The sequence below is a fragment of the Vanellus vanellus genome, assembly GCF_965231255.1.
Source record: "Vanellus vanellus genome assembly, chromosome: 20".
Classification (NCBI taxonomy): Eukaryota; Metazoa; Chordata; class Aves; order Charadriiformes; family Charadriidae; genus Vanellus; species Vanellus vanellus.
The window spans coordinates 1,302,947-1,321,643 of record NC_138925.1 but is presented as its reverse complement, the minus strand read 5'-3'; the positions used below and the strand labels follow the sequence as shown (position 1 = coordinate 1,321,643).

Here is an 18,697-nt window from a genome sequence, read left to right as displayed (position 1 = left end):
GCCCTTGGGCTGCCACGGCCATCGCATCCCAGGCTCACGGCAGTGCTTCTCCCCGCAGGCTCCCAGCCATTTTGCTGCTTGTACTGCTCAGCATCCTTCCGCTTCCCAGGGGCCCTGCAGAGCCACGTCACCACCGAGCACTTCAAGCGGACGGAGAGTACCTTCACCTGTGAGCTCTGTGGGGAGCTCTTCCCCTCCCAGGGTGAGCTGGAGGGGCACTACAGCGCTGAGCATCCCAAGGTGGTCTTCTCCCAAGCCACCACAGCCCAGATTGTGCAGGTAATAACTGCTCTGTGCCACAGCCATCGTGGTTGTTCATCCATCCTCCCCCTCCAACCCTCTTATTCTTCCCAAATCCACCCTGCGGCTCCTGTGACCCCTTCTGCTCCCTGATTCCCGCTTCTTAGAGGGGTCCAGGATGGAAGTCCCCCCAGCCCACAGTGCTCTGGGATTTCTGTGCTAGTGTGAGGCAGGCTCGCTGGAGGGGAAGCAGCTCAGTCCTGGTTTTTAGAAGCTGAGGAGGAGGGACTGACAGCGTGTGCAGAGGTGCCTGGTTACTCAGCGGCTATTAAAACCCAGATGACATACCCCATGAGACTATAGCTGTTTTGTTGGAAGCCAAATGCTGGGCTTGAACCCAGACTCTTTCTCTTCAGTATCTCAGCCATCACTGGAGAACAGCTCCTTGGATGAGGGAGCCAAGTGTGCAAGATTCCCTGGGCCGGCATTCCTCCAGTGCATAATCACAGAGCATTTATTGTCTACAACTGCTTTTGGAGCTAAATTATATCAATTTTTTGGAGAGAAATATTTAAATTACTCTCCTGTCTTTTCTTTTGCCTCATCAGTGTGTGTGGTTTGGTGTTTCCCATTAGTCTCACGCCTGTTGTAATTGCAGGCCTCTGGTGTGAAGCTAAATGTTATTACCAGAGCCGGGGCCAAGAAAGACGTGGGTAGCAAAGCGATCGTGGGGAAAGTGGTGCTGTAAGTGTCTGACTCTCAGGTCATCTTCCACACAGGTCATTCAGACATCGGAGCAAGGAGCAGCAGAGCACATTATCTCTTTTGATGAGGCCCACCTCGCTGGCTCTCAAGTCTTTGTGACATTGCCTGAATCCCAGATGAGCCAAGCTGGCTCCGAGCTGGTGGCAGTGACCATGGAGGACTTGTTTGATGACAAAGTCACTCTAATTTGTGAAGAAACCAAGTGAGGGTGAGTGGCGGGTGCCCATGCATGGCACCTGGTATCCACCAGACTCATTCAGGAGCTGTACGTGCTGCTCCAGCTTGGAGATTCAGGGTTTCTTTGGGAAAGCAGCCCCGGGTATGTGACACTGCAAAAGAAATGGTGTGCAGCAAGTACAGCGTGCCCAAGGACGGAAGAGGTTTGAAGACATTCACAAGGGCCTGGGAAGTCTCCCTGCAGTTAGCAGCTGCCAGCTCAGGTGAGCTGGACCACTCATCCCTCCTGGCTCAAGAGAAATAAAGAAGCAGAGGAAAAGATGGGAATTGGTTGTGTTCATGTGTGTTCCCCCGCTGCTGTGAACAGAGGGGAGAGGAGGAGACTAGCACAGGACAAAGCTGGGCTGGTATGGGTATGTGAAACCAAAGAAGCAGCTGTCCCGAGAATTCGGGGTGGTGATTTTTATGGCTGAATCAGTGATGTGCTCGCAGGTATCTGCTACTCTGCAGGGTGAGTAAGGGCTGCTTTGTTCTTCTGTTGCTCTCCCCTGTATCGTCGTGCTGCCTGTTGTGCCAGCTACAAAAGTCCTCCAGTGCAGAGCTGACATTTGGGCCTCTCTGCTTAAGCAGAGACTTCTTAGGAGTTGTGCTAAATGGCTTCAGAGCTGTTTAGGTAACGCCTTATGTAGCACAGGTCTGATCCCATCCATGTTTTTGCTGCGACTGTCCATTACGAAGAAGGTTCATAGGCAGGTCTGTCTGGGTGTCTGCATACTCTTTGCGAGCAAGCAGCCCTGAGATCTCCCACGTCTCCTCTAATTCACCGAGGACGTGCTGAAGCTGCCGCATCTGAGAAAGAGCTGTGCCTGCGTGCCAGGGCCCCCCGTGACTGGTAGCTGTGGATTGGCTCTAATGAAGGTATTTCTGCCTGAGCGTGCAGTGGCTGCTGTGACTGCACATAGACGTTCCCCATGGCACACCGGGCATTGCTTTGCAAAATGCATTCAGATACCTACTGTAAAGCTTGCTTTTCTGGTGCCAGCACGACGCAACAGCTTCATTGCAGCACACTGGCCCCTTTAAGGCTAAATTTCATAAAGCTTTTTTATCTGCAGTTTCCTAAAATATAATCTGATAATTAATGGTTTGCTGAATCCATTATGAAGTGCAATTAGATAGATGCAGGGTTCCTGTGGCTCTAAGGGGACTGGTAGCATTTATCTTCCTTTCCCTCATGCCAAAAGGTTGAACTCTGCCACTGCGATATTTACATACTGAGCGGTGATCCCCGCCGCATCCTGCAGCCCGAGACCCCGCAGTGAGCAGTGCTCGTTTTATCACGCTGCCCAGAGCCACGGGAGCGCAGGGGATGAACAGATTGGAGTTTTCCAGCAGCATCTTGTGCTGGCTGGGCACAGCCACCTGGCAGAGATGGGTCACAAGGGAGAGTGCCAAGGTGGTTATGCCAGTGAGATAGTTTGTTGTTCCTGTTAGAGCTTGGAGAAAACATGTGAACAGCAAGGGGTGACCCCAGGGGAGGGGCTTGATGAGCTAATGTTCTCTATGGCATTTTTTTTTTTGAGTGTGTGGCAGCAAGCATATGACCCTGTTGAGGTGTCGCACATCTCGTGAAGTGCTCCCACCTTTCTCTTCCTCGGTTGCATGCGGGGCTCGTCCTCCAGGCTTTGCTGTGATGATGAAATGGAGGAAGCGTGAGGTTAAGTTGCCACTGAATTCAGGAATGACCAGGAGATGGTGCTCAAGGTCTTGAGGATTAGTGCTAATGGCCAGGTGCCTCTGCACCTTTGCTGAAGCTCCTCTTAGCCTTCCCAGGCCTTACTCAGCTCCTGGGCTGGCAAGCGTGGAGAGACCTTGAGTCATTGCCAAGCTGGAAGACAACTCCAAGCCCCGGACAGGACACCTCCAATCCCTGGATATCGCTGCTTAAAGAAGAGCCTGAAACTGGTCTGTGGCCACCTGTGGAGAGGGTACAATACATCTGTTACTGAGGTGAAGCGGTGAAAAAGCTGGGGACGCTCCTCGGCCAGGAGAGCAGAGGGGAGAATTGCTGGAGACCATTTCATGCCTGCCTGGAAACAGAAGAGCTGTGCGTGGTGCTTAGGATGAGCACGGGGATAATGACAGAACAAGCAAGTACGTCCTGGTGGTCTGAGAGCAGAGGTGTTGGGAGGTAAGCGGTGGATTTTGTCCCACAGGCTGGTGGAGATGGAAGCTGTTCCCCCTTTTATGGCTCCATGGGGGCTGGGAGCTGTGGAAAGCCTGCACAGGCTAGGTGAAGCTGATCTCCCTGTGTTCCTGAAAAAGTCTGGAGGAAGACTAAAGGTTTAGCAGGGTCTGGGGAGAAGTTGCCTTGTTTATAGCCCTCTCATAAGGCTTAGCTAGGGAAAAGCATACCAGTGATGCATTTTGACTTTGATTGGTTTGGTACCTGTTGACTGAGTGTTGTCACAGTTGAAGGGGGATGGTGTAAATCACACATCAGGTGCGGTTCAAGCTCACGTCTCCTGTTTAGGGCCATCTCTCCTGCCTTTGTGTCCGGCAAGAACCCGTGTGGATATATCCTCAGCAGAGTCCTGCCAGCAGTATACACCCAGTGAGAGCTCTGCAGCTGTACAGAGACTATTAAGCATCTCCTGTATCATTATGAGGAGATAATAACTCAGATCCCCCTGTTCCAGTTCCCTCTTGATGAATGAAGTATCACGCCAGAACAAATTGCAGCGTTAGCAACACCTATGTCCTACCCGTAAGGAAGATGTGTTTCCCAGAGCACATCCAGGTCCGGCGTGCTCAACGCTGAAGATGCTGATCACTAGTGATTTCTTGTTATGCTGCATATTCTTTTATTTTTTTTCTTTGTAAAAATAAAACGTGGAGAATGAAAGATGTGGTTGCACAGTGTCATGTGAAGCAATTGATCGGAAGGAAAAATCCTTGTTTCTGAAAATGTCATTTTTGCAGGTGGTCTTCCAGGTGCTGAGTGACCCTTTGGGTGATGTGGGGTCCTGTGCCCCTCTTGACCTTGGTGGCATCGTCTGTAAGGAAGCAAAGAAGCTATTGCCAGGTCAGGCTGGAGCACGGGACTGCCCTGCCCTTCGCTGTGTCCTCCTGTTGCAGGGGCCAGATGCTTTTGGAAAAAGCACAGAGCACCTGTAACAGAAGCCTGGGGAGTAACATCCCCAGGACGTTAGATCAGTTAATGATTTATCTATCTCCATGAATTAATTGGTGCCATTAAGGGTGCAGGATTAAGCTTGTGACTGTTAGGAAATGTCTGTTTTCTGCACAACTTTCGTTCTGACCCGGTGTCTGCCCTGTTCACGGAAGGATACTTTGGAAAAAGGCAGGGTGCCACTGGGTACGGCAACGGCTGTGAGCAGCCCTTGCTTGGTAATTTTGCAGCCCCAAGGTGTTATTTTAACACACTATATGCAAATTCTGTGCTCCGGGCTTTGTTTTTGGTTTTAGTTTGTTTGTTGTTTTTTTTTTAAATCCACCCCATCTACGATTAGGCACAATGATGCTGCTGCCGTGCCCAGGAGTGAGGGATAGAGGTGCGGGAGCACAGAGAGAGCTCTGACGTTGCTTGAAGCCTCTCCTGGGGGAGAGGAGGAGGAGAGCAGGTACCAGTGGTCCGAAAACCCTCCGGGTGAGCTGGGCAAGCCCTGGCAGCCCCCGCGCCCCGGCTGATGCTGATGGCTTGGCAGATTTCATTATCGGTCTGGCAGGCTGCCAGCGCGCCCCCGGCGAAGTCGAGCACCGGAAAAGGGGGAGCAATGTTTTCAACGGCCTCCAGCTCAACCAAAGCCGAGCGGTGTTCCGTAGGCCAGAGACAAGACGCTTCAGCAGCCAGAGGGAATTCCCTCTCCCGAATATGGGTGGTTTGCTGCAGACAGCGAGAGCAGAGGCGCTTCCCCGGGAGATGGGCTCAGGAACCTTTTGTAATGGGGAGGAGTAGACTGGTTAAAGGAGGGGGCTCGGCTGCCTCTCCAGCATCGGTTAATACGTCTAATCCCCCAGCGCAGTCAGCGGTACGGTGCCTCGTTGGAGTAAGTCGCCACGATTCCTAATTTCCTGTGTTAAAACAGTAATTCCTTTTATCGGGTCTCCAGCCAGCCTTTCGCACATCGTGAAAGCCGCAAGCAGAAGCTCTCACTTCGCCTTCCCTGCACCATTTATGATCGCTTAAAGCAGGGAATCTGCCCAGGTTTCTAATCATATTTAAGCAAACCTGATAAAGTGAGCTAGCTCTTAATCCACTTAATACAAGACACGTGGGTGCTGTGTAGCAACCGCTCTATATAGCTCTCCTCTACAAACAGGACTGGGGCCAGGAAGCACCCATGAGCTGGATCATGGCACACGTTTTCTGTGACCTGCAAGGAAACAGAAAGTCCTTGCCGGGAAAGTGTGCGGGCGAGACAGGGGCTGGAGGAGCAATAAGGAGCGGTGGGGATCCAAATTGCTTGGCAGGCGGGCGCAGTCGAGCTGTGTGCATCTTAGCATCGCTAAATGTCAGGCTGCCTGTCTGGGAAGAGGTGATGCTGGCCCTGCGGAGAGAGGAGAGGACTGCGGTCAGGATGTCTGAAAGCATCCTGAGGTCTGCTGGTTGTAACTGGAGGCGCGCGGAGCCATGAGTGATGTTTGGGGGCTTTAGTAGCTGCTTTTGGCAGCAGTCGGGAGGTGTTTACTGCTGCCCCCTGCTCTGAGCGTTGCTGCGGCTAGATGTCTTTCCCATACAGCTGCTCACCCGCAGCAGCGTGTGACAGGTAAATGACAAACTGGAGGCTGTGCGGCCAACAACTACCAGCGCAAGTCAAGGGCTGGAAAATCTGCCTTATGGCAGGAGAGTGCAGGAGCTCTAATTGCTCTGCGTGGCTGAGGAGTGACCTGGTGGCAGCCTTCGCCCCGCTGTGCCAGGGGACTGCGTTCGCTCCCGTCTCTGTACTCCAGCAAAGGCAAAGTGCTGAAGGGCATCAGTGCTAGCAAGAGTCCATCTGTACGGAGCACAAATGCTTGGATTTGCCTTATTTCCCTTCCCCTCTTGGACACCCTTGAGATGCCCAGCATTGAGGGCAGTCCAGACAGCGACATTTTCACTTCTGATGGGAACAGTCGATGCCTGTCTTGTTCCGAGGGAGCTCAGGGCCAAGCTTGCTGTCCGATATTTCCTTCATCCCCTGGATCAGGGATCCTTACAGCCCTGCAGCATATGGGAAGCCTGGTCTGGGCAGGCTGTCTGCTTGCGTTCTTCTCTGTGCTTCCCAGACCTTCTCCCACTGCCCCAGAGCCTCTTGCAGATGGGGAGGGCTGGCCGGGATGGGTCTTTTGTTCACTCGGAGCATGAAGTAGCTGCCAAGAAATAGGTCTGTCCAGATAGATTAGATTTAGCTTGGTGCCATGCAAAATCATCTCAGCCCATAGGTCTGTCAGCCACTGGGGGCTTCCTGACAGAGGTGGAGTTTGCTCTCCTCCTCTTGGCTGTAATAAGGTGAGCAGAGCCCTGCCTCAGGTTTCAAACTGCCTGTGGAGATAATCCGTGCCCCTCCAGCTGCGCTGAACCTGCTAACGGGCGTGATGATGGCTTTCCCTGACATGCAAATCTGGCTTTCTCTGCCTGAGGAGGCCGAGGCCATATGCCACTTACTCCATGGCATTGGCTTTCTTGGCCAGCACTTTGGTAGGGAAGGGTTGAGCTCCGGTCCTTGCCCACCCTCATCCCTCCGCTCCGCTGTACTTCACCTGGACAAGGTTTCCCTTCAGGTTCACCCTTCACTCACCTGCACCTGGGCTTTGTCATCACCCAGAGCATCTTCCCCAAGGCTCATCCCACAGAGATGATGCATCTCAACATACGCTTGCCATGTATCACCGAATCACAAAATGGTCAGGGTTGGAAGGGACCTCGAGATCATCTAGTCCACCCCCCTTCCAGAGCAGGTTCACCTACAGCAGTTGCACAGGACGGTGTCCAGGTGGGTTTGGAATGCTTCCAGAGTGGGAGACTCCCCCACCTCTCTGGGCAGCCTGTACCAGTGGTCTGCCACCCACAAAGTAAAGAAGTTCCTCCTCATGTTTAGGTGGAACTTGCTATGTTCAAGTTGGTGTGCGTTACCTCTTGTCCTATCACTGAGCACCACTAAAAAAAGACTGTTCCCATCCCCCTGGCACTGTCCTTTCATGTATTTATAAGCATTGATAAGATCCCCCCCTCAGTCTTCTCCAGACCCAATTACCTTAGCCTTTCCTCATAAGAAAGATGCTCCAATCCCCTATCAACTTTGTAGCCCTTTGCTGGAACCTCTCCAGCAGTTCTCTGTCCTTGAACCAGAGAGCCCAGAACTGGACACGATACTCCAGATGCAGCCTCACCAGGGCAGAGCAGAAGGGGAGGATGACCTCCCCTGACCTGCTGGCCACACTGTTCTTGATGCACCCCAGGATGCCATTGGCCTTCTTGGCCACAAGGGCACATTGCTGGCTCATGGTCATCCTGTTGTCCACCAGGACTCCCAGGTCTTTCCACAGAGCTGCTCTCCAGGAGGTCAGCCCCCAACCTGTACTGATGCATGGGGTTATTCCTCCCCAGGTGCAGTACCCTACACTTGCCCTTGTTGAATTTCATAAGGTTTCTCTCCACCCAACTCTCCAGCCTGTCCAGGTCACGCTGTATGGTGGCACAGCCTTCCGGCGTGTCAGCCACCCCTCCCAGTTTTGTGTCATCAGCAAACTTGCTGAGGGTACACTCCATCTCTTCATCCAGGTCATTGGTGAATATATTGAACAGGACTGGACCCAGTACTGGCCCATGGGGAACACCACTCGTTACTGACCTCCAACTAGACTGCACCACTAACCACAACCCTCTGAGCTCTATCTGTCAGCCAGTTCCCAATCCGCCCCACTGTCCATTCATTTAACCCGCACTTCCTAAGTTTGCCTGTGAGGATGAGCTGAGCCCCGTGCAGGGCTTTGCTGTCTGGAGAGACTGCACGTGGATGCACATCTGGAAAGTCTCCAGTTGCTGGTAAATAACTCCCATTCTGGCCTTCTGCGGGAGTGGCGGGGAGGGCTCTGTGCTGGAAGGTGGGTGGGTGGCTGGAAGGAGCCCTTGGCAATTACAAACATGTGGGTGGTTCCCTTTATCCGCCTTGTGTTGCTTTTAGTTTTTCCAGCCCAGAGGCTCCAGTTGAGAGGGTCAGAGCGGGGCCGCCCTGTCAGTTGATGCGTAATGCCATAATAATATTACATTTGTTTAGCCCGCTGCACCTCAAGCCTTAAGTTGTTTCTTTTATCTCTGAGTATTTAATAGCTGTTGTTATTGAGCCATCCAGTGACACAGAGGGCTTTTTCCAGTGTGGTTATAGATGATAGTGAATTTGGTGATACGCAGGAGTAGGTCAGATGATCCCTATGGTGCGCGTGAACTTCCATTTATCAACACTATGTTTCCTTTGCAGCGAAACTGGTCTCTGTTAGCAGTGAATTCCCTCTGCAGCTCCCTACGGCCTCTCCCATCGACTAACCCAGATAATCCTCTGCTATCTGCCACATCTCGGTAGATCTATTAAACACACAAAAGTTCTGGTGTCCTTGTGCGTAACCAGGGTAGGTTGCAAGATTTTAAATCCCCCAGTGCAGTATACTGTCAAAGTTTTACTGAAAGTCTAAATAAATAAACCACTTTAACTCAGTGGTTCGAAAGGGCTTTTCTTTTTTAGAGGGGCGGCGTTGCTGTTCACTTGGTGGGCTGGTTCAGATTATCGGTGATACAGCTGAGCGGGAGTTGGTGGGGCTGATGGGACCCTGTGGTGGGTGATACAGCTGAGCGGGAGTTGGTGGGGCTGATGGGACCCTGTGGCGGGTGATAAAGCTGAGCGGGAGTTGGTGGGGCTGATGGGACCCTGTGGCGGGTGATACAGCTGAGCGGGAGTTGGTGGGGCTGATGGGACCCTGTGGCGGGTGATACAGCTGAGCGGGAGTTGGTGGGGCTGATGGGACCCTGTGGCGGGTGATACAGCTGAGCGGGAGTTGGTGGGGCTGATGGGACCCTGTGGCGGGTGATACAGCTGAGCGGGAGTTGGTGGGGCTGATGGGACCCTGTGGCGGGTGATACAGCTGAGCGGGAGTTGGTGGGGCTGATGGGACCCTGTGGCGGGTGATACAGCTGAGCGGGAGTTGGTGGGGCTGATGGGACCCTGTGGCGGGTGATACAGCTGAGCGGGAGTTGGTGGGGCTGATGGGACGCTGTGGTGGGGGATTGGATGTGGGATCGCAGGAGCTTTGCACAGCTGGGGTTGGGTCTGCCTACAGCTCTAGTGGAGGATGAGGACAGGTAGCACTTGTTTCAGGGGTTCACAGTGACTTACTTCTGCGCTGAAGAAACCAAACCATCAGCCCTGCTGTGTCCCCAAACTCTCCTTGCATGTGTACCTCTGGGATATGCACAGGCGACTGCCAAGTTTTGGCAGGCTCTGTCCCCTCCTCCATTTAGCCTTGGGAGCGCCGGCAGAGCAGGAAGCCCAGAGTGCGCCTTACTGCTGATGCTTCTCATCGCCTGTGTGTCGGGACCTGGCCCCTCCTTCCTCTTTCTCACTGCAAAAGGCTCTACCGCTCCTGCATGCCTAATGCAAACGTTGCAGAAGGATGATTCAGCACTCAGCGGAGAATCGCTAAACGCCGGAGAGATTATTTTGAGCATCTCGGAGCGGCTCTGGGAAGCCACGGGGTGACGGGGGTCCCTGCGCTCCTCCCTGTGTCAGTCGCGTCCCCGTGCAGATGTGGGACGCAGCCCTGGGCCAGCCTGGCGCGCTGCCCGCTGCTGCGCTCCTGCCGCTGCAGCCTACCCCGCGGCTCTCCCCCCGCCAAAGCTCTGCAGCCCCGGCTGGGACCCCCAGCTCCAGTCTCCCCTCCCGGGAGCTGGCGGCTCACCTCGCCAAAACGATCGAACGCAATTTCCTTTTTCTGTGTCACGAGCCCGTTCCCGGGGCTGTGCTCGCGCCGGCTGCTCGCAGGGAGAGGTCGGTTGGGAACAATCGCTTCCCCTGGGCTGGAGGGGGGATTACGCAGACCTGTAATTTTCAGGGGGGGGCTAATCGGAGTTGGTTTAAACGTGAAAGCAGCCGGGCTGTCTCCTGCGATGGGAAGCAGAAAGAGTCTGAAAGCAGCTGGGATCAGTCAGGGGGATGAATGCAGCTCCTTGCTGGTGGTGGGCTCCAGGAGGGGCTGTAGGACATGCCTGACCCTTGGGGGCACTGGCTGGGCCCGTAAGCTTTGGATATTGGCATCTCCAGAGCTCCCTGATCTCCCAGAGCACCTCTGCTGTCTTGGCCCTGAGCCCACCGCACCGTGCTGTGGGGCTGACGGGTGGTGTCTTGGGGGAAAACTGAACTGCTGGTGCTCTGGAGACCCCAAACAAGCCTTTGGGGGCTGGAGCCTGGCGGTTTAACTTGCGGCAGCTTTTTGGGTTGGGGTCCCTGTGACGAGGGCTGAGGAGAGTCTCCCTCCCTGAGCTGCGGGGAGCCATCCCCATCCTCTGGTCTTCTTTGTTTGGGGCAGGTCTCTGCTCAGTGGTGGGTTGCTCCATTATCTTCTGGCCCTGCCTGCTGGGCTGTCTCCCTCCCTGCCTTCAGTGAGCTCTTTTTGCGTGTCTTCCTCTGTGCTCTGAATGCGGCGCTGCGTGGGCTGGGCAGACCTGGACCGGGTTTCCCCTCCCAAGCCTGCGCAAGCATGGCCAGAAGAATTGTCTGCTGAGACCGAGTGCCTCCTGCCTTGCCCTGGCATTGCCACCAGCCCCGTTGGTGCTGAGCATGGGGTAACCAGCCTGGAAACTCTCCCCTGGGGGCAACAGTGAGATAGTGGTGGGGGGGGGGGGCAGAGTTTCCCAGCTGCTTGCCCAGGGGATGATCTAGAAGGGCATCTCGCAGGCACGCATGGGTGCCCTGGTCCACCCACCTGCTCTGCTCTAGAAGGCTCCAGCAGGGATGGGGGGGAGCAGGGGGGTGCTCACACAAGGCTGCATCACCACCCGGTCTCGTAGGAGGAGCAGTAGCAGAGCGGAGCGGCTGTTGCTGGGCAGGATGATGGAAGAAGAGGATTATGACAAACAGTATTACCAGGGAGTGCTTTCCCCCTGCTTTTTTGCTTTTTTTTTTTTTTTTTTTTTTTTTTCTCCCAAGCTCAGATAATGCAGAACACATCCACGGAGATTTCGTCTCAGTTTTCCCCAAAAAAACCCTTTCGTCTGTGATGAAGCCTGAGACATCTCCAGCACAAAGAATTCTTTTTTTTTTTTTTTTTTAAGTTGTTAACGCCTGAAAAGAGGGGTTTAGGAGAGAACGACCTTCGGTGTCGGTTATAATCTCACTGCACGAGTCTCTAATATCCCTTGCTCACACGAATACATACACCCAGCTTCCGCCAGAGCATCCTTCAAGAAAATCGATGAGTAAACGGGATTTGCCACGCTGGTCCAGCTCTCTCAGGGTCCTGTCTTCAGAAGAGACCGGTCTCATGCTCCAAAGGTGAAAATCCTCTGCCACCTGCACGAACGCTTCTGCAGAGGCCTGATGGGGAAAGAAATCCTTTCGGAGCACTGCAGCCTCCTCAGCTTTTAAGGAAATGTTTTGGACATCCTTGTTGGAGTGCCAAACCCTGTTACACTGCTGCAAAGCCCATGAGTGTCGTCCAGGTTGAAATTTAGGGGTTGGTTGGCAGGACTTGCTCCAGGCCCCTCGTGTCCAGTGGAACAATTCTGGACATGTATTCTCCAAGATGCTCCACCTGTGAAGTCATGGCTTCAAACATGCTAAAGCAGAAGTCATGTCTGATGGGCACTGTTGATGGTCACCCATAGGAGGACACTGGCAGCATGTCCTGCTGTGCCTCTGCGTGCTGTTAGACCCCACAGCTTGAACCATCTACACCAGTGTGGCATCTCCAAGTGCTTTGTGATGTTGGGAGGAAAGGATTTGAGGGAGGATGGAGCATGAACTAGGTGATCTCCAGAGGTCCTGTCCAACCTCAACTACCCTGCGATTCTGTGGTTGCAATTTTTTTGCAGATCTCTCCAATTTCTCCCCCAAAGATTGAGTCCATGGCTTTGGCTGGGCACAGAGCAGTGTCAAGCAAACCCTAAACTCAGGAGCACTGCATCCATTTTCCTGCTAGAGAAAAAATAGACTAAAGGCAAGAGACCTTTGGTATGGGCTTCAGTGCAATCCTAATGCCAAGATGGGATGAAGTAGGACAACTCAGGGTGGAAAATTTGTCTCACCCGGCTCCTGAGAGAAGAATATCTGACTCCCAGTTATGCTATGTATCCAGAAAGACTGGTGCATGGTACTTGGACCTGCTCGTTCCAGAGCCATGGAGGTTTCCTGTGGTTGGTGGCCATTTGGCAGCTCTGTGCCCACTGCAATGGCCCTGTGGCAGCAGTGTTACAACTGCTCCTACCTTTGTAAAGAAATGAAGGGGCAATTTCTGACCTCTTCTGCTTCCTGCAGGTCCCATCAGCTATATCATACTGTGAATGTGATTTTGACCCGGCTATGGAGGTACCAAAATTTTGGGTCTTTTCATCCTGGACCACAGTGCTCTCTTGTCCTTGTGATGTTAACCTGACCTTGCAGTTTCCATGAGTACCCAGACATCTGACTGGATGTAGCCCCATCCTGCCAGTAGTGCAGTTTTTGAGCCTCAGGCTTGTTGTCACAGTGCAAGGCACCACAAGGTGGGTCCTACAAGCAGTGGGACCGCCACATCATGGTGAACGCTCTCACTGGGGGTGGGCAGAAGTATCAGCACCTCTCTTTTGCCCAGCCTCCGTGCTGGCCATGGCTGTTTGCCAGCCTGATGCTATCCTTCCAGGGGTTTCCTTTCTTCGAGGAAGCTGGTCTTACTCGGTGATGCTTGACGCCTGTCCCCCTTTCCCCCGGCAGGGCCAACCATCCTCTCCTCCGTGCTGTTGCTGCGGCTCCACGCCACATGCTCCATCTGTGCTGGGGACACTGCGTCTCTTGCTGCCTGCAGGCACCTCCCAGCATTTGCGGAGTTGGTTTAATTTGCCCTTTAGCCTTCTGCTCACCATCTTCCAGAGCTGCCCTTTCTCATTTTCTCCATGCTGCTGTCTCCAGTGCCCCTCCAGCTGCAGGATGGTATCTGGCCTCGTATGCAGGACATTCCTGCTCTGGGTGAGCTCCAGTCTGTCCTCAGTAGGGCTGGAGAAAACTCTCGTGGCACCAAGGCAAGCAGCCTGGTAGTGTTCACTTTGAAAAGCCCTTGCTCGTCCAGACTGTGATGCGCTCAGGTCGCCGTTACTCCTGCCCGGGAGCCGTGCAGTGGGTTAGCTTGACTTTATTTCTTGTATCAATCACTCTGCTTAAGGAGCGCGTACCACAAGGGATGCTGACTCGCTGTCCATCACAAAACAGGGATGCAAAAACCAGCTCCTCGTGTCCCAGCGCCGCTGCAGTGCTCCTGCCTGCACCTCTGGTGGGCAAATCCAGTCCACTTGCAAGATTTCCTCTCCTGCTGGGCGCACAGAGGCATGCAGATCTTTTAATGACAGCTGAGATTTGTGAGTATTGACTTCATTATTCAGTGATTAAAATATTCCAGCTTCATTGCGACACAGGGGTGCATTAATGATTTATAGTTTTGCATTTTGATTCAACACCTTAGCAAACTTTAAAAGCGGCTCGTGCCGTGGATTCTGCTGAAATCTGGAAATTAAATCTGAAAATTTAGTAGTTCATTGGCTTAAAAGATAGGAAAATGGGCTAGGTGCACCATGGAGTAAAAAATCTTAAAGAGTCTTTGAAAAGTGACCGTAACCCAGACCGGCGCGTGGATGCACTCGCTGCCCGAGGAGGCGGCGCTGGCCCTGGGGGGGACGGCATCCATCTCCACACATGACAGGAGGCTGGAGCATGGCTTGGCTGCTCTGACCCTCTGTCATTCTTTTTGAGGCAGCTTTTGCAGAGTTTTAAGTCTCTTCTAATGTGATGGGTCCTGGGAGCAGGGGTCTTCCGGGAGCATTTCTGGGCCTGGGGGGCTCCTAGCCCAGCACCTCTCTCCACACCGCTGTCCCACCTCCCCATGGGACACTGCGCGGTGACCATCTGTCCCAGCACACCATCCCAACCCTTGCTCTTGCTCCTCTGGTGTAGGAGGCTGGGAGTGAGACACAGATGTGTCTTTGCTGTTCTGGCAGGGAGTCCAGCATCACTGAACGTCCATCTCCGTCTTCTGCCTGACCTGCTATGATGAGCAAATGCTTTTGAGACCTGTGTGTCTGAATCTCTTGTACACGGTGGGGTTCCCCATCGATCGCTTTATTTCTTACCTCTGCTCTTAGGAGACCCCTGGGGCTGTGTCTTTTCTTCTTGCCTGTGTCCCGAGACAAGCAGGAGGGACAGCGAGGGGGGAGTGTGACCTGCTCTGGATGCAGGGTGTTCGACAGGCATGTAGGAGAGGAGGGATGTTTCACTCCAGACGCTCCCGCTGCAGGATCTGCCCCTTGAAACGATGTCTGTGGCACCCTCAGCCCCTGGGGACCTCCCTGTCCCCTTTGGGTGTGTGTCATCCCCATCCCCTTTTATCCCCAACTCCCTTCACAGCCCAATTAGCTGTTTGCTTAAGGTACTGCAAACCTCACTTGATAAGTTTACCTAATTGCTTCACTTAAGTTAATTACTTCTTGGCTGAACAAGAAAGCAACATAATTGATGTCAAGGCGTATTTGTCACTTCGATTAATGTCCCGGGAGCGGGGAACCTGGCACTCCCCCCCCTCCCCAACACCCTTCCTTCCCGTCTGCGGCCACGGAGGCGGCCGGCTCCCTGCGGCTCCCGGCCGTTGCAGGAGAGCGGTGGTGGGTGCTGCGCCTCGGGCAGCGCTGCCATGCATGCGTACCCTCCTGGGGCACTCCGCGGTATGCTGGCGGTGCTGCTGCTTGCCCCCAACTCTTGCCGGATGCTGGGAGCAGGCAGAAGCTTCCAGGCACTGGCGATAAATCCCGTTGTACGGCTCTGCCCGCCTGATGTACGGGCAGGGGAGGGGAAGGCAGGGAGGCTGCCCAGCGCGTCGGTAATGAGAGCAATTAGCCGTGGTGCGGGCAGCAAGCACCTTTTCCATTGGCCTATGGATGGGGAAAGAGATGACTCCTGTGGCTCCAGCCTGCCCTGCATGGCGAGTGGCTTCATGGAGACAGCCGGTGGCCAGATCCAGACCATAACCTGCACAAGGCTAAATTCAGCCCGTGCTCTGGCTGCATGCGGGCTGGGGTCCGGGTCAGGACACAGACCCCGGTGGCTTCTTTGAGTCCTGGCTGTTTGCTGGGTGTGAGGATAGCTGGCGGGTTGCTGGGCTGAGGTGTCTCCTGCTAAATGAGGCTGGCAGCGATTGTCAGGGAGTTTGCACCCGCTTCTTTCTTTCGGGGGTGGGATTTTTTTCCTTCCCTTTCCATCTGAAAGGATTTGAGGCAGTAGGTTAGCTCATAAAAAGCTTTCCCTGGGAGCGTCTGCCTGCCGGACTTGGGGTGAATGCCCCAGAGAAAACGCCTCCCACTCCGGTGAAATCTTCCTCCCGTGACCTGCACCAGGAGGTGAACTTTTGTGCAAGAGAAAGATAATCCCCTTTGCTCACCGGGACTGAAGGCTCTGTGATAAAAGCTTTATTCAAGATCAAAGACATATGCTGCTTTTTTTTTTTTTTTTTTTTTTTAAACTACTACCTTAAACAAAAAGTTTGGTTTATGCCGGATTGGAGCTCTGAGCGGTGACAGCTCCAGAGCTCATCTTCCCAGTCGCTGCTGGCGGCGAGTGGGACAGCATAGGGATGTGAGGCACCGTGACCATTATCCCGGCACAAAGAGGGTTTCAGGGGCTCAGCTCCATTTCCCGTTGCACGAAACCACTCAGGGTTCAGGTTCCCTTTCAGTCTGGGGGATTATCCGGGCAGCTGGAGGAGGTGGGGGGGAGCCTGGGGAATGGTTCACATTTGATCTTGCCCAGCAGTTTCATCGGCATGAGTGTCCGGCGGGGGCTTTGCTCAGGGGTCTGGGAAACCTCCTGCGATGGAGGTGGCACAAAGAGCTGTAGGCTTTTCTCGGCAGTAGAGCTGGTCAATGGGTGGGGTGTTGTGCTGGTTTGCACTTCAAAAGCCATGAGGTGGTCTTCCAAAACTGCGAGCTCGGCTACAAATTGCAGGGTTGTTTCTTCATCATCGGAGCCCCAGCGCTGGGACCCTTGCTGTTGTCTCCTTCCCAGTCGTAGGTTTTCCCCTGCAGCCAGCCAGGCTGGTACCTTGGGAAAATCAAGCCAAAGTGCCTCTTTTCAGGGTGCTGGGTGTCTTGTATCAACACCCACATGCTCAGGACATCCCATGCTGAGGGGTACCCTGTATCTGATGACACTTTGTGTTGTTTGGTATATGACAGGGCACCCACCTGCAGGACTCCCCACATCATGGGACACCCCCGACACAGGTACCCCGTGTCCCTGGACACCCTTTAGTTACCCCCTATGCCCCATCCTGCAGTACAGAAGGGCAGCTATAACGTGAGAAGCTCAATTGCCAGGACTGCACGTTTCAGACAGTGAAACAAGTCCCACGTAACCCGCCTTTCACCCTCAGTACTGATCTTCACATCACAGCCAAGTCCTCCTGTGTGCAAAATGGCAAAGGATCTCTCACTTCCACCGCTACATCCTCTCTGCGTTTCGCCCTTTGTAAAATGAGGGATCACAGGTCGAACTGTGTGCTCAGGATAACTCCTCTGAAGCTAATGGACTTATTATGGTCCCTCATTCCAGAGCTAAGCTCAGCAAACCTGGTCTCAGTGGAAAAAGAAAAATATCTCTCCAGGAATGAAATTCACTCTGTCGTGTGCGACATGTTTTGCACAGAGGTAAACCTTGCTCCTCTGTGTCCACTTCTGCATGTGCCTCAGCTGTCCTTCTCAGCTCTCCAGGCACTGCTGGGCAGGCAGTCCACGAGCCTGGCAGCAAAGTGGTGGGTGCCACCTGTGCTGAGTAAGAGACATCAGATGATGGTTGCCAGCTTGTTCTGGTGAAAATCAGTCAGTCCACAGGCCAAGGCATTGGGAAAGACCAACTTGCCTAACACTGTTAGAGGAATAAAACCATTTAGAGAATCAGGGTTGACCCTGATGTATCTGCTCTCCAGCATCCCTCCAGCATCTCACCAGCTCAGCATTAGGCTGGGAGAAGATTACCCCTGGCAGGACCAAGGAGCCAGGAAGGATGGACAAGCAGCTGTATGTATGTCACCACCTGCAGTCTGAAGCTCCCTTTACCTTCTGCTCCTACTACACAATCTTCCCCTGTACCCGCAAGTAGATACCAACTTGGATGTGTCACTGAGAAGATGGCTACTGAGGTTGAAATGAGGGAAGGAGGAAGCCCAGGGGACTGGCTGAGTCTGGGATCTCATGGTCCAAGCAGAGAGAAGGGGTTAGCCCACACAAATGTGGGAAAGGGGGACAGCTTTCCCTGCGCAGCCCATGAAGACCATGCCCATACAGTAGGCTGCTAACAACAAACGGGTTTGGAAAGGCTCAGATAGGGATTGCTCCTTATCCCTGGTGGGCACAGGTCAGCAAACTGTTCACTGAGACTCAGCACAGAGTGGAGTGGAAAAGCAGCACATCCTTATACATCTTTCTAGAGCCAGGGGTGATACGGACGCTTGGTGCCACTGAAGTGTTGCAGGGCTCTACCTTGCAGCTTGAGGAGGGCAACTGAGTTGCGATAGTTCTCAGAGCTTGGGGAGGATTTTTCTTCCCTTGGAAGAAGGTGCAGGAGGTTTCTAATGTGGGGAAGACCTTCCCCTGAGGGATGGGCCAACGCCGAGCTCTTCTGCTCTGTCTTCTGTAGTGGAGCAATGTCCCCCTCCATGCTGTGCAGCAGCTTGTACCAGTGTGGCTGCCAAGGACATGGCCGCAAGCCATGCAGAGCTGTCTGAGAGCAGTCAGGGGAGAGGTGGGCAGAAGGGAGTGGCACAGCCCAGATGTCTTCCAAGGGAAATTGTCCTTTTCTTTAGAGTCAAAACTCAACTGTCGAAGGGGTCGTTCTGGACACAGGGGAACCTGCAGCACAGCAGCTGATGGAAGTGCACTCTCACTGGGTAATCCAAGAGCTCTAATGATCTGCCTTTGATCTCCTATTCAACGGGGAGATTTATTACAGCTTTCATTTCAAGTCAGAACTGATGAATTTCAGTGGACCTGTCGAGTGGCTACAATCTGGAGGCATTTATCTTTCAGGAGGAAGAGACAGTCTCCTCTCTTTGTCTCTCTGAAATGATGGGGGGAGATGCAATACCCAGCTTCTGAGGGTCAAATGATATCTGCTGCCTGGCAGCAAGGTCCGCCTCGCTCAGGGCAGGCTCTCTGCTCCAGCTGTGGCACAGCAGCTGCTTTGGTGGCCTTTCTGCTCTGGCACAAAGTTAATCTGCATAACACATGTTGCTC

At 53.6% G+C, this 18,697-nt stretch overlaps 1 protein-coding gene across 1 annotated transcript in view; it reads left to right on the top strand.

The window, feature by feature from the left end:
• The window catches only part of ZBTB40 (zinc finger and BTB domain containing 40), a 36,176-nt gene extending 34,675 nt beyond the window's left edge, over positions 1 to 1,501 (top strand). The window contains exons 17-18 of the mRNA XM_082493543.1: positions 59 to 279; positions 1,020 to 1,501. Coding sequence (XP_082349669.1) covers positions 59 to 279; positions 1,020 to 1,211 — 413 coding nt within the window. The 3' untranslated portion in view covers positions 1,212 to 1,501. The remainder of the gene's footprint in view (positions 1 to 58; positions 280 to 1,019) is intronic.
• Positions 1,502 to 18,697: the final 17,196 nt, after the last annotated feature.